This window comes from Pan troglodytes, chromosome 10, assembly GCF_028858775.2.
Source record: "Pan troglodytes isolate AG18354 chromosome 10, NHGRI_mPanTro3-v2.0_pri, whole genome shotgun sequence".
NCBI lineage: Eukaryota > Metazoa > Chordata > Mammalia > Primates > Hominidae > Pan > Pan troglodytes.
In genome coordinates this window covers 103625104-103641141 of record NC_072408.2, presented here as the reverse complement: position 1 = coordinate 103641141, position 16038 = coordinate 103625104, and the positions used below count along the sequence as shown (strand labels likewise).

The 16038-nt window shown below is 36.5% G+C and overlaps 1 protein-coding gene across 2 annotated transcripts in view; it reads right to left on the bottom strand.

The window, feature by feature from the left end:
* The window catches only part of CFAP54 (cilia and flagella associated protein 54), a 389038-nt gene that overhangs the window by 70148 nt on the left and 302852 nt on the right, over positions 1–16038 (bottom strand). For both annotated transcript variants that reach the window (XM_024348012.3, XM_024348013.3), the window contains one exon: positions 13754–13924. In XM_024348012.3, the coding sequence (XP_024203780.3) occupies positions 13754–13924 (171 nt within the window). The remainder of the gene's footprint in view (positions 1–13753; positions 13925–16038) is intronic.

The following is a 16038-nucleotide window of genomic DNA, read 5'->3' as shown; positions in this document are numbered from 1 at the left end:
TGTTTTTTTCCAACTTTCTTTTTATGTTGTTATATATATATATATATATATATATATATATATATATATATTTGGCTAGTGACAAAGTCTTGGTTTTTAGAGTACTCATCACCTAAATAGTGAACATTGTACCCAATAGGTAATTTTTCAACCCTTACCCATCTCCCACCCTCCCACTCTTTGTAGTTTCCAATGTCTATTATTCCACTGTGCATGTCCATGTTTACTCATTGTTTAGCTTCCAATTCTAAGTGAGAACATGTGCTATTTGGCTGAGTTATTTTAGTTAGGATAATGGCCTCCAGTTACATCCATGTTACTACAAAAGACATGATTCATTATTTTTTATGGCTGAGTAGTTCTTTATCCAGTCCTCTATTGATGGACACGTAGGTTAATTCCATATATTTGCTATTGTAAATAGTGATGCAATAAACATACAAGTACAGGTATCTTTTTGATATAATAATTTATTTCCCTTTGGATATACACCCAGTCGTAGAACTGCTGAATCCAATGGTGGTTCAATTTTTAGTTACCTGAGAAATCTCTCTACTTTTTTCCATAAAGATTGTACTAATTTACATTCCCACCAACAGTGTTATAAAAGTATTCCATCTTCTCCACATTCTTGCCAATATGTTTTTTTTAAAATTTTTAATAATAGTCATTCTGACTGGTGTTAAGATGATATCTTATTGTCATTTTAATATTCATTCCTCTGATGATTAGTGATGTTGAGCACTTTTTTACATGTTTGTTGAAAACTTGTATATTTTCTCTTGAAAAAATATATGTTCATGCTTTTAGTCCACTTTTTAATGGTTTTTTTTCTTGTTGAGCTGCTTGAGTTCCTTGTAGATTCTAGATGTTAGATCTTTGTTAGATACATAGTTTGCAATTTTTTCCCATTCTGCAAGTTGTCTGTTTACTCTCGTGACTATTTCCTTTGCTGTGTAGCTTTTTAGTTTAATTAAGTCCCACTTGTCTATTTTTTGTTGTTGTTGCATTTGATTTTGAGGACTTGGTCATAAATGTTTTGCCTAGGCCAATGTCCAGGAGAATTTTTTAGGTTTTCTTGTTGGATTTTTAAAATAATTTCAGGTCTTATGTTTAGGTCATTAATCCATCTTCAGTTTTGTATCTGGTGAGATGTATGGGTCTAGTTTCATTCTTCTGCAAATGGCTATCCAATTTTCCCAGCACCATTTATTAAACAGGGTGTCCTTTCCTTAGTGTATATTTTTGTTAACTTTGTCAAAGACCAGTTGGTTAAAGGTATACGGTTTTACTTCTGGGCTCTCTAGTCTTTTCATTGATGTATGTGTCTATTTTTTATACCAGTACCATGTTGTTTTGGTTACTAAAACCTTGTAGCATAATTTGAAGTGAGGTAATGTGATGCCTCCAGGTTTGTTCTTTTGGCTTAGAATTGCTTTGGCTATTCCAGCTGTTTTTTTGTTCCATATGAATTTTAGGATTGTTTTTTTCTAATTATCTGTGAAAAATATTGAACCTGTAGATTGCTTTGGGCAGTATGGTCATTTTAATAATATTGATGCTCCCAAACCATGAAGATGGAATGTTTTTCCATGTTTGTGTCATCTACACTTTCTTTCGTCAGTGTTTTGTAGCTCTCTTTTTAGAGACCTTTCATGTCCTTGGTTAAATATATTCCTAGATATTGTTTTATGTAGTTATTACAAATGTGATTGCCTTCTTGATTTGGTCCTCGGCTAGATCATTATTGGTAGGTAGAAATGCTACTGATTTCTTTTGTATACTGAAGCTTTACAAAATTCATCTATCAAACTAAGAGGTTTTTTGGTGAAGACTTTAGGATTTTTTAGTTTTAAGATCAGCAAACAGAAGTGATTTGACTTCTTCTTTTCCAATTTGTATGTCTTTAATAGTTTTCTCTTGCCTGATAGCTGTGGTGAGAAATTCCAGTACTATCTTAAATAAGAATGGTGAAAATGGGCATCCTTTCCTTGTTCCAGCTTTCAGAGGCTTTGTTCATTCTTTTTTCTTATTTCTGTCTGACAGAAGTATTTCAAAAGACCCATATTCAAGTTCTGAGATTCTTTCTTCTGCTTGCTCTAGTGTGACACTAAAGCTTTCAAGTGTATTCTGTATTTCCTTCAATGAATTTTTTAGTTCAGAAATTCTTTTTTTTAAAGATATTTATCTCCTTGGTAAATTTTTCATTCATATTCTGAATTGATTTTCTGATTTCTTTGTATTGGTTTTCAGATTTTTCCTGCATTTCATTGAGGTTCTTTCAAACCAATATTTTGAATTCTTTAGCTGTCATTGCAGGGAATTATTTTTATTAGGATTTATTGCTGGATGACTGTTGTGGTCCTTTGGTTGTATAGTATGTCCTGCTTTTTCATGTTAACTGTGTCCTTCCATTGATATGTGCATCTGATGTAGCAGTTGCTTGTTCCAATTTTATGAAATTGCTTTTGTAGGGGACAATTATTTTTTCCTGAGGGTGTATATATGTTGTTGGTTGAGTAGGCTATTTTGGCTTTGATTTTGGGTGACTGCGATAGTTCAAACTTTGTGTTACTTCTTTGACAATACACAAGGTCAGTGGTATTCCTGGTTTCCTTGGTGGCTTAGGGTAGAGTTATTAGTTGAGGTTATGGTGAAGTTTTGCTGCAGATCTGGACACAAACTAAGCTGCCTCCAGACCCCACTGGTGGCAGCAGTGGGGTAAATGTGCTTGTTTTTAAGCCTCAGAGCAGGTTTCACAGGCTCCAGTGTTAGTGAATCCTGGAGGGCTGATTCATGGGCTTCTAGGTGGCTTGCTTAGAAGTTAGTAGCAGGAATGAGATTCCATCCCATTCCAGCTAGAATGGTGATCATCAAAAAGTCAGGAAACAACAGAGGCTGTGGAGAAATAGAAACACTTTTACACTGTTCGTGCAGTGTAAATCAATTCAACTATTGTGGAAGACAGTGTGGCAATTCCTCAAGGATCTGGAACCAGAAATACCATTTCACCCAGCAATCCCATTACTGGGTATATACCCAAAGGATTATAAATCATTCTACTGTAAAGACACATGCACATGTGTGTTTATTGCGGCACTATTTACAATAGCAAAAACTTGGAACCAACCCAAAACCCCATCAATGATAGACTGGATAAAGAAAATGTGGCACATATACACCATGGAATACTATGCAGCCATTAAAAAGAATGAGTTCATGTCCTTTGCAGGGACATGGATGAAGTTGGAAACCATTTTCTCAGCAAACTAACACAGCAACAGAAAACCAAACACCACATGTTCTCACTCATAAGTGGGAGTTGAACAATGAGAACACATGGACACAGGGAGGGGAACAGCACACACTGGGGCCTGTCGGTGAGTAGGGAGCAGGGGGAGGGAGAGCATTAGGACAAATACCTAATGCATGTGGGTCTTAAAACCTAGATGACAGGTTGATAGGTGCAGCAAACCGCCAGGGCACATGTATACCTATGTAACAAACCTGCATGTTCTGCAAATGTATACCAGAACTTAAAGTATAATAATAATACTAATAATAAAGAAGTTAGTAGTGGGAGTAGTCGGCCAGATGTGTGGGCAGGTTCTCAAGCCCCTAGGCAGCTGGTGTCATATGGGTGGTGGCTATAGCACTGATGGAGCAACCCACTAGGACCCAAGGAGTCTGTGTTGGTGTTCTTGGTAGCTGCAATGGATTGAGTGGACTAGTCCTCAGTCTCACAGTTGCCCATAGTAGGGCAGTGGGTGTTGTCCTAAGTGTGCTTAGGATAGTTTGGTCTCCCCTGTTCCTCCCTTAGCTGGGTGGGCCTTGAACTCGGCCCAAGAGTAAGGTATAGCCCAACATTAAACTCTCAAAATGGTGCCAGCTGTGGCTTTGTGACCAGAGTGGGTGGGGTGGTGTCCCCCTCAGGAAAGCAGCATGGGCAAGAATCTGTGAGGTATGCAGTCTGCTTGAGTCTCGATCTCACCGCAGGCTGTAGCAGGGTGGTGGGTATTGTTCTAGGTATGCATAGGAGAGATTGGTTTTCTTGTCCCTCCTTGGTCAGGCAGCAGCTGCTGCCACATCAACTCAAACTCATTCTGAAGTTGGGGCACAGCCCAGCATTAAACTCTCAAAACAGCACCTTAGGCCTGCAATCAGGGAGGGCAGGACCCTTCCCAGCCATGCAATGTGAGCAAGAAGCTGTAGGAAGTGTGGTCCGCTCACTTCTCAGTTTCACAGCAGCCCATTGGAGGGCAGTGAGTATTATCCTAGATATGCATAGGAGAGCCTAGTTTCCTGTCCCTCCTTGGCCAGCTGGCAGCTACAGCCATGTCAGCCCAAACTCAGCCCACACAACAACCTTTGTAGCAGCAATGATTCCCTCCAAATTAGTTGTCAGGTGCCCAAAGGAAGGGCCAGCTACTGATTCCTTATTACCCCTCCTCCCTATTAGCTGTGACTTGTATTCCTTGAGCCTTCCCAAGTTATAAACATAATTCAAATTTATTCTGTTCCTCAAATGGGCTGGATCCTCCTAGGAATGCTGGATCCTAAAAAGAGCAGGAAGATGAGACAGGATAAAGCTAAAAGTCCTAAGGTACGATCTGGAGACAAATTTGGTCAATCAAACCTTTAGCCGTGGTTACATCTTCTTACAGTTAAACTGTAGTAGTATGTCTCTCTGAATTAAATAAACCACCCTTTTCAGCTATTTTTAAAGCCATTGTCTGGGAGGTTCATTAAAATGATAGTCCCTGGCAGCTTAGTTAGTATTTCTCCGTATAAGATTTTGAAATTGTTCAAAAGATGCTCAGTTTGTACAAAGTTCCAATGAATAGCTTGTAATGTGGTTCTATTATATTCTATTAAAGATAATTTTGTCAACCAGGATAGAATAATTTCTACCTCGTATACTCAAGAAGCTAAGATTTTCAAAGCTGTGAACTTAACTCCAAAGTATTGTGGCATGGAGTATTAGCCCTCTGAATTATTGAAAAATGTCATATCAAAATCCCCAATGCTGGGATTTCAACTCTGCTGCCACCAGCATCCCTAGTTCCTATTGGTATTTATGCTTCAATGTGGTGAATAAACTAAAGGGACCAAGTGGGTGGATCAAGGGATGTTAAATTGCATCGTCACACAATGATTCTTTTTGTCCCTGAAAACTCCAAAGCTCCAAGTCAGTTATTAATTTTCATTACCATCCTTTCAAGAAGCTAGAAGTGCCTATAGCCAGGACCATCATCTGGGGACTCAATATGGCACCATGCTCAGATATGCAGACTCTGGAGTCAGATTGCTTCAGTCCTGACTCCTTGCCCACTAATATTCTTCCATCCTGTGTCTCACTTCCTTTTTTGTAAAAGGGGGCTAATGAAAGCATTTATCTTATAGAGTTGCTGTGAAATGATGTAAGTAAAGTGCTTTGAACATAGTGAGTTCTACATTAGTTTTCTCTCTTATTATTATCTTGTGGGTTTCAGGAGCTTCAGCCAGTTATTCAACATTAAACTCAATGCTAAAATCCTAAAACGATGAGTAGATGAATGCTTAAATACACCCATATTTAAATCAAACAAATTTCAGCTTTTTCTTCCAAAACGATAAAATCTGGAGTCTGAGATCTAGTGCATCTAGGTCAGTGTTTCTTGAGTTTTTGACTGAACATTATGGCAGCAACTACATCTTTTATCATGACCCAATACATACATGCTTATTGTCAAAGGGGGAAAATATTCTCAAACTAAAAAATGGAAAAATGGTGTGTTCTGCATCTTTTCTTGTGACTAGAGAAAATCACTCAAGCAATTTGCTTAAATCTGAATTTTTTAGTTGGTGTTCTGCTTCTGATCTCTGCTTGACACTAGTTCATGCTTCTATGTTAATTGTCAGACACAACTGTTGATGGATAAAACCTTGTTACACTAATTGTCAGCCACAAAGATATTCTTAGCATTTGCTTCTTAGATGTTGTTTTGTTTTGTTTTTCCAATAGCAGCATACAGACATCTCAAATTATCCTGCCGCAAACTGCCCTTGTAATAACTGATATGGATATGGTGTTTCTGTGACCTTGTGAAATAAACTTTATGCTTTCTTCCTCTTTTTAAAACTAACTGCTTAGGTAAACATTCTGTTTCCCGACTATGTATTCCTTCCATTTCCAAACCCTCTCTGAATGGATATAATCTTTTATTAGCTCCTTGCCAGCAAGTAAATAAAATTTGACGTATGCTGAAGACCAACCTAAGAAATTTTGTTTTTAACAATATATATCATAAAATGGAAGTTTCAGGAAACATTTTTACATGTCGAGCATTCTAGTGTTTTTTGTGTTTCATTTCTTTTTAAAAAATGCTATTTATGATTCACTGTACTCCTTGACCCATTACTATTTTTAATCATAATTTGAAAACTACTGCACTACATTCCCCTAAAAGAGACTACAAATTCATTATTTTTAAATGTATATGGAATATCTGGCAAGGATTTAACTGGAAGGGGAGTACTTTTAAAATATGTGAAATAGCATGAAAGGTATCTGGAGAGTTATATGCTAAAGTTTCTCTTTTGTATCTGGATAGGAAGAGAATTATAATTGACCAAGAGTTAGTAGCAGATTTCCAGCCTAAGGTAGCAGAATGAAGGGGCCAAAGTGAGAAATGGTGCTGGAGAACAGAGAGGCAGGCCCAGGAGGTTTCATGATTTGACATGGGTCACATGAGTCAAGGAGTTGCAGAAGCTACCAGAGGCGCAGCTAGAGGGGACAGCACTCAAGAGCTGGGAAGTGCAAGAATAGACCAATGCAGAACACAAAAAGCAAATAAAAATGCTGAACATGGCAAAACTATAAGGCAAATGTTTTATGGGAAAAAGCCTGAGGCTCTTCTTACACAAAGCAGCAATCAAAGGAATTCTATAGTGGAATGTCCCTCTGTGAAAGGCCATATTGACCAACTGCTGTGTTTTTAAAAGCTTGACCCATTTTCAAGGCTATCCTAAAATCTGAATTACTGTTGAATCTCCAGTAATTCATGGATTGATACTGAACTGCTCCTAAATACTTGTCCCCTCCTTCCTTCTATCCTCCAATTAGCCCTATTGCAAATGTCCATCCATATGGATATAGATATGAATAAAGGTATAGATAATGGATATAAATATAAGGATAACATACATTAAAATAAATTATATCTACGATACAAATTTGTAAACTGCATTTAGAGGCAAACTAAGGTTTTCTCTTATTTGCTATGTACTTAATTCGCTGGTTAGGCTCAGTTTACTCTCTTTTCTGCAGAATGTTGGAAGCTAAAGTATCTATAAGGAGATATTGTTGATAAACATTAAAGGTGCCTTTAAATAATGATTACCAAGTATACTTCATGTATATTTGAAGCTATTAAACTTTAAAAACATAATAATTTAAAAATCATTTCACATAATAATGACAACTACTCTTTATTGAGGTTAGGAGTTTATAGTTATCTCTAATTACAGATGAGGGTAACCTTGATGCAGAAAAGTTAACTAATCTACTCAAGATCACAAAACTGTTAAGTGGCAGAGATGAGATTCAAACCTAGGCAGTTTAGTTCCAGAGTATGTGTTCTTACCCACTAAAATAAAAAGAAGACCATTCTCAGTACAACTGTGCAAAAATCAAAGAGGAAAATCTCAAAAGAAACTGGTTAAAGAAGTCCTAAAACTTCCAAAGCAGCAACGGCTTAACCCTCAACAGCAAAAATGGAAATGAGTAGATGAGGTTTTGAATGTGTTGAAACAACATGATTTCTGACCTTAAATTATCTACCCCATGAAAATTTATTTTACAAATAAATGTAAAATAATGACATGTACAGGCAATCAAAAATTGGAAGTATTTGCCTCCAGAAGATCCTCACCAAAGGAAATTCTAAAGCATGTACTTCAACAGAAAGAAGTAATCCTAGAAGAAACGTCTAAAATGCAAGAGGGAGTAAAAAACAAACCAAATAGTAAATATGTAGGAGATTAATTTAAAAAACAAACATTTCTTGTATAAAACAAGAAAAACACATAAAAATAATACCATTATTTTGGGTTAAAAAGGAAAATGTACAGCAATGCCATGTAAGTCATTAGGGGAGCAAATATATATCAATGTAGATTTTAATAAGTTAAGTACGTATGTTGTCCTGAAGGTAACCACTCAAAGCACAGAAAGAATGCATAATTTCAAAACTTATAGTGAAAAAATGAATGATAAAGAAATCAATCCAAAAGTAGATATTAAAGGAGAGGAAAAACAACAAAATCCAGGACAAGCAAAAGCAAGGTAGATTTAAACCAAATATATTAGTATTTACATTAATGGATTATTCAGTCAGAAGGTAATATTGTTACACAATATTTTTAAATATCCAAGAACATACCTTTTATAAGAAGCAAAATTTAAACACAGGTACATGGAAGGGTTGAAAGCAAATGGCTGGAAAAATATTACCATGAAAATAATAAGCAAAATAAAGCCACTTTCCTATGTTAGCATCAGATAAAGCAGGCTTTATGGGAAAATGAACATTATTACAAAAAGGTCATGTAATTTAAAAAGCATAATTAAGAAAAGTACTATTATCAAAATGATAAAATGTTCAATTCACCAAGATGATATAACAGCTATCAATCTGATTGCACCCAAGAACACAGCCTCAAATTAAGTAAAGCAAAATTTGAGAGAACTGCAAGAAAAAACTAAACAATGACAATCATAGTGAAAGATTTAAACATACTTCTCTTAGTAATTAATTTTTTAAAAAAGGCAGACGAAATGGAAAAATCAGCAAGCATATAGATGATTTGAACAAGACTGGCCAAACTCACCTACTACACATAAATACTTCCTCAACAACTGAAGAGTACATATCCTTTTAAAGAGCAATAGATCACTTACACAATTAACACTTTCCTGGTGAAAAAAAAATCGAGTTTCAACAAATAGTAATCACACTAAAATTTTTTATTACCACAAAACAACACAATCTGGGAATAGATAACAAAAGATAACTAGAAAAGCTCCACATAGTTTGGAATTTTAGAAACACTTGTCAAAATAGTCCATGAGCCAAAGGAGAAATCGTAATGAAAATTTTACAAAACTATTTTTAACTGATTGATGATGATGTCAACACTATAATAAAAAACTTGTGGGATGCAGCCAAAAAAATGTTTAGAGAGAAAGTCATAGCTTCAAAATGCATATATTAGGTAAGAAAAAGCTGAATACTGAGCTAAACATTTATTGCAATAAGTCAGCAGCTAGGAAAATTACACAAAAAAGTAGAAAAAGATATATTAACCAAAACTAACTAAAAACTTCAAGAAAAAGAGGAGAATACACAAATAACCAATATAAGAAATGAAAAAGGGTACATCATTACAAACACATTAAATAGATTTAAAATATGAGAGGAATTTTAAATAAAATGGTCAAATTCCTAGAACAGCAACTTAAAATTGACTCAGAAGAAACAGACAACCCAAAATGTCTTGTAAACAAAAATGATAGAATATTTAAAACTTGGTTTAACACAGGCACAAACTACCAGAGAAGATATTGGCCCAATCAGAACTGACACCACTTCCGAAAACCAGTACACTAGTACTATTGCTTAAAGACTGCATAAAACTATTAAGAATGATATCGCTATTTCTGAGAAAGAAAACAGTAGGTTCAGCTGGCTTTACTGATGAGTTCTAACAAACAATAAAATAAAAAAAGGTACTCCAAATTTACACAAACTTCTCCAGAAAATAGTAAAACACAATATATTTATCAATTCATTTTATGATTCTAGCAAAATCATGATATGAAAAACATCTGACAAGAATAGTATAAAAGCATAATAAGAGCAAGAATGGCATATAGGAGATAGGCCGAACTTGCAGTTCCCACTCAAATGGACAGAGCAGCCTGTGGAGACTCACAAGAACTAACACAGGAACATACCAGGAAAGCTGAGAGAATCCACTGACCCTCTGAAGGAAGTGGCTTGCTGCTGCAGGCCCCATAAGATAGCCAAAACTGTGAGTGCCCAATGTGTGAGAGGGGGAATGTCTACCCTCAAACAAACATCCTCACTGGGGAATCTGAAGGTCCATATCACAGGAGAAGGATGTGACCTTACCTGGAGCTGAGGGGAATCTGAGGGTCCATATCACAGGAGAAGGATGTGACCTTACCTGGAGCTGAGACAAATTTAGAGAGCCAAGCAAAATACAGGGTGGAGGAAGCAGCAGGAAGAGCCCTGTGGGCACTCTCAGCCCCCAGGGAAGACATTTCTAACTTGATCTCGCAGGGATCCTTGGGGAGGGCTGCCAGTGGAATTGGGGAAAGACCACAGGGATAAGAACACTTCCAGCTGAACTTTGTAGCAATTTCAACCAAATATAAAGTTTCCTGGACAGAATCTGGAGGAGGGGGCAAATGGGGAGTGCAGACACAAGCACAGAAGTAGAGGGGCTCGAAACCTGAAAGTCCTGCTTTTTTTCTTAGCGGGGAGGCTTGTAGTCTGGGGCATGTTCTCAGCCCTGCTCACCAGCTGCCTAGAAATAAACTCACTGACATTGGGAGGGCACGGTGGGAGTGAGACTGGACTTTTGGGCCATGTGGGAGCTGGGTGAGGCCTGTCACTGCCAGCTTTCCTCCACTTCCCTGGCAACCTGTATGATGCAGCAGAGGCAGCCATAATCTCCCCGAGAACGTAATTCTATCCACCTGAGAACCACACCATCATCTCCCACAGCAGCTACAGCAAGCCCTGCCCAAGGAGAGTCTAGGCTTAGACACGCCTAACCCTGCACCCACCTAATTGTTTTTCTATACCACTCTGGTAGCCAAAGACAAAGGACATAATCTCTTCAGAGCTCTATGTCCCCATCCACCACCTGAGAAACCCAAATATTTATCCAGGCAACCCTAGGGCAACCTTGTGTCTTACCTATACTATCAGCTGATGCTCTCTTGAAAGCACCACCTCCTGGCTGGAGGCCAACCAACACAAAACCAGTGCACTAAAAAAAATACAATCAAGGACCTTCACAGAATCCACTTCACTCCCCTACTACCTCCACCAGAGCAGGTGCTGGTATCCATGGCTGAGAGACCTGAAGGTGGATCATATTACAGGATTTTTTGCAGACACTCCTCTGTACCAGCCCAGAGCCCGGTAGCTTCGATGGGTGCCTAGACCCAGAAGAGAAATAACAATCACTGCAGTTCAGTTCTCAGGAAGCTCCATCCCTAAGGGAAGGGGGAGAACACCACATCAACGGAGCACCCCATGGGACAAAAGACTCTCAACAGAAGCCCCTGAGTCCCAGATCTTCCCTCTGACCTAGTCTACCCAAATGAGAAGAAACCAGAAAAACAATTCTGGTAATATGAAAAAACAAGATTCTTTAACACCCCCAGAAGATCCCTCTGGCTCACCAGCAATGGATCCAAACCAAGAAGAAATTTCTGAATTGCCAGAAAAAGAACTCAGAAGGTTGATTATTAAGCTACTCAAGGAGGCACCAGAGAAAGGTAAATACCAATTTAAAGAAATGTTTTAAATGTTACAAGATATGGATGGAAAAATCTTCAGAGAAATAGACAGCATAAATAAAAAACAATGACAAAGCCTGGAAATGAAAGACACACTTAAAGAAATGCAAAATACAATGGAAAGTCTCAACAATAGAATCGAACAAGTATAAGAAAGAATTTCAGAGCTCAAAGACAAGGCTTTCAAATTAACCCAATCCAACAAAGACAAAAAAAAAAGAATAAAAAAAGAACAACATCTCCAAGAAGTTTGGGATTATGTTAAACAACTAAACCTAAGAATAATTAATACTGCTGAGAAAGAAGAGAAATCTAAAAGTTTGGAAAACGTATTTGAGGAAACAATCAAGGAAAATGTCGCTGGCCTTACTAGAGATCTAGACATCCAAATACAAGAAGCTCAAAGAACACCATGAAAATTCATTGCAAAAGTATCACCATCTAAGCACATAGTCATCAGGTTAGCTAAAGTTAAGATGAAGGAAAGAATCTTAAGAGCTGTGACACAAAAGTATCAGATAACATATAAAGGAAAATCTACAAGATTAATAGCAGATTTCTCAGCAGAAACCCTACCAAGCTAGAAAAGATTTGGGTCTTATCTTTAGCCTCCTTAAACAAAACAATTGTCAGCCAAGCATTTTGCACCCAGTGAAACTAAGCTTCATAAATGAAGGAAATATACACTCTTTTTCAGACAAACAAATGCTGAATCTACAAGGAACTCAAACAAACTAGCAAGAAAAAAGAAAAAATCCCATCAAAAAGTGGGCTAAGGACATGAATAGACAATTCTCAAAAGAAGATATACAAATGGCCAACAAACATGAAAAAATGCTCAACATCACTAATGATCAGGAAAATACAAATCAAAACAACAACAATGCAAATACCATCTTGTTCCTGCAAGAATGGCCATAATCAAAAAATCAAAAAATAATAGATGTTGGCATGGATGTGGTGAAAAGGGAACACTTTCACACTGCTGGTAGAAATGTAAACTAGTACAACCACTATGGAAAACAGTGTGGAAATTCCCTAAAGAATTAAAAGTAGATCTACCATTTGATCTAGCAATCCCACTACTGACTATCTACCCAGAGGAAAAAAGGCATTATACAAAGAAAAAAAAATACTTGCACACGCACGTTTATAGCAGCACAATTCACAATTGCAAAAATATGAAATCAGCCCAAATGCCCATCAATCAGTGAGTGGATAAAGAAAATGTGACATATATATATGCACACATACACACCATGGAATACTAATGAGCCATAAAAAGGAATGAAATAATGATATTCACAGCAACCTGGATGGAATTGGAGACTATTATTCTAAGTGAAGTAACTCAGGAATGGAAAACCAAACATCATATGTTCTCACTCATGAGATAGGAGCTAAGCTATGAGGATGCAAATGTATAAGAATGATACAATAGATTTTGGGGGCTCGGGGGAGAGGGTGGAGGAGGGGTGAGGCAGGGTACAGCGTACATTGCTTGGGTGATGGGTGCACCAAAATCTCAGAAATCACTACTAAACAACTTATCCATGTAATCAAAAACCACCTGTTCCTCAAAAACCTATTGAAATTAAAAAATAATAAAATTTAAAAAAGAATAGTATAAAAATAGCCCAATATTACTCAGGAAAACAGAGGTGAAAATTTAATACAAATAATAGCAAACCGAATCCAGCAAAATAAATATATCATGACCAACTTGAGTTTATCTCAGAAACACAACATTGATCTAACATTATAAAATCAATTAAATATTAAAAAGAAAAATTATAAAAATAATCTTAATAGATACAGTAAAATATTCATGGTAAATATTCTTAGCAAAATAGCAGTAAAAAAATTCTTTAACATGATAAAGAATAACTACCAAAAAAAGTTAAGCATCATATATAATGGTGACACACTGAAAATTTTCCCTATGGGATCAGGAAAAAGAAAAATGATCAGCCTGAATCAGACTTTCCCAGATTTCTTGGTTATTTTCAAATTTATTCTACTAGACAATGTAGATTATATATTGATACCTGTTCTCATCTATATGATAAGAGAATGTCCTCTACTCTCCAAGTTATAATGGCTTAGTTAAGCTTTATATATAAATGAAATATTGAGTTCTATAATTACATTACATACCATAGGTTCTGTCTCCTTGGGAGGTCTATCCAGGGGAGGAATGTACCATTGAAAGCAAAGTTCTTTGTTTGAAGCTTGTGTTACCATTTCTATTGGCGTTATGTCCACACAAGATGAGCTTGAAACAGGCTTAAAAGATAAAATGGATTGTACAGAACTATCGCGATACAACTAGGGAACAAACAAAAACATCAGTTTAATTACTGGTAATAAATTTGTTACATATATGAAACAAATTATTTGGCTATATTGAAAAATTCTGGGATTGTCTCAGCTTGTTTTATGGAGGTAAATGTTAAAACTAACCCCTGGCTTACTACAGAGAAGATTCTCCTACAGTAAAAATATGCTGGCCAGGCGCGGTGGCTCACGCCTGTAATCCCAGCACTTTGGGAGGCAGAGGCAGGTGGATCACACGGTCAGGAGTTCAAGACCAGTCTGGCCAACATGGTGAAACCTCGCTTCTACTAAAGAAATACAAAAATTAGCCAGGCATGGTGGCGTGCACCTGTAATCCCAGCTACTCAGGAGGCTGAGGCAGGAGAATTGCTTGAACCTGGGAGGCAGAGGTTGCAGTGAGCTGAGATCGTGCCACTGCACTCCAGATCGGGCGACAGGGCAAGACTCCATCTCAAAAAAAAAAAGAAAAAAAAATGCTTCAGAACCCAGTGAACTCAACAAATCTCTTCCACTCTGGTAAGTCTTACAGGGTGAAGATCTAGCAGGGAAAACACCCATGCCAACATTTCAGTCTCAACATTACCAGTGTTTCTAGGAACACCTATTTGGTTTCTGTTTTTTTCACTGGTGAATATACTAAGGGTGTGGTTATAAATTACTATTTATTTTTCCAATAGTATTTTTTTGCAATGCCATATGGAAAATAAGACATATTTTGCTCCAAAGTCTAAAATCCATTACTGTAAAACCCACTTGCTCTGAAAAGTTAAAATCCTCCTCTCCTTAAATGAATGTGGCTGATTTGTAAGTTTTGTCCTTGATGAATGTGGGCCCAGCTTCTTTTATGCAACTTTGGTCACTGAATGAGGAATCTTCAAGAAATATAAATGTATAGAATGCAATTGCCAATTTGGTAAATTACTTAATTAGTTGTTTAAGGTAGCTGAAAAAGCAAAGCATGGTTGCTAATGATCAACAAAACAATAGGCTAGCCATAGAGATAATAATGGTAAAAACAATATTTCAAGTCTAAAAAAAGGACCTTCTGAGGTTGCAGTGAGCCGATATCACACCACTGCACTGCAGCCTGGGCAACAGAGTGAGACTCCGTCTCAAAAAAAAAAAAAAAAAAAAAAAGGCATTCTTCAATGAAGTGCAAACTACTTTCCATATTAACTTCTTGTTATACCCAAGCTTGTAGCATGGCAGCTGGGAATTGGTCCCTCTACTTCAGTCTTTTTGATATCTAAGGCCTGTCAAGGTTTGAGGACCAAGGAGTATTTGTCAGCGGCCAGAAAGAAATGCCTGGTGTTTCTATAAGTCTTTGTCCCTCCCATTATTTCTGAGCCTATTCAAGATATAATATGACTGTGAAGTTAAGTCTTCAAAATAAAATAAAAATGGAAATAAAAACACTGACCTTTCAAGTTGTCTACTGATAAAAGAAAAAATGTTTTGACTGAAAGGTAATATTAAATGTGAAAAGTTTTCTAAATGTCTAGAGACAATCATAAAAGGCTATTATAAACCAGAATCCTTGCTTCTAAAAGCATGATCAAAATACACAATAAGCAAGATTAGCAGGGTTAAATCATCATTTGTAAGTGCTTAATTAAGAATAATTTTATGTCAAGCAGTTCATCAAAAAAAAATCAAGTAAATAATTAATTCAAAAAATAATTTCTTAAATTTCTTCATATCTGAGTGATTTTCAGAGGTTCTGACAAGTATTTTAGCAAACAATTCATATTCAATAACTAGATAAGTATTGAAAAGTAAAAATACCTTTTATTTCAATATGTGCATTGTTTATTAGCACAGTAGTCTAATAATGATAAATTATAAATATAAGTCAATATCAAAATAGGTATTTAATATTCCATTACCTTTCAAATACTATATATGTAGTTGCTAAGAGGATTCATTACATATGCTAATTGATGAATTATACACTGAGTACTTTTATTCTATTTTTTTTTTTTTTGTTCTTTGAAAGAAATAAAACAACAGGCCTACCAGGAGAACCTTGGTTTGCCACAGTCCTATAAACAATAAAGCAGCTCACACTAGTCAGATATTTATCCTTACAACTGACTGTATTCAAG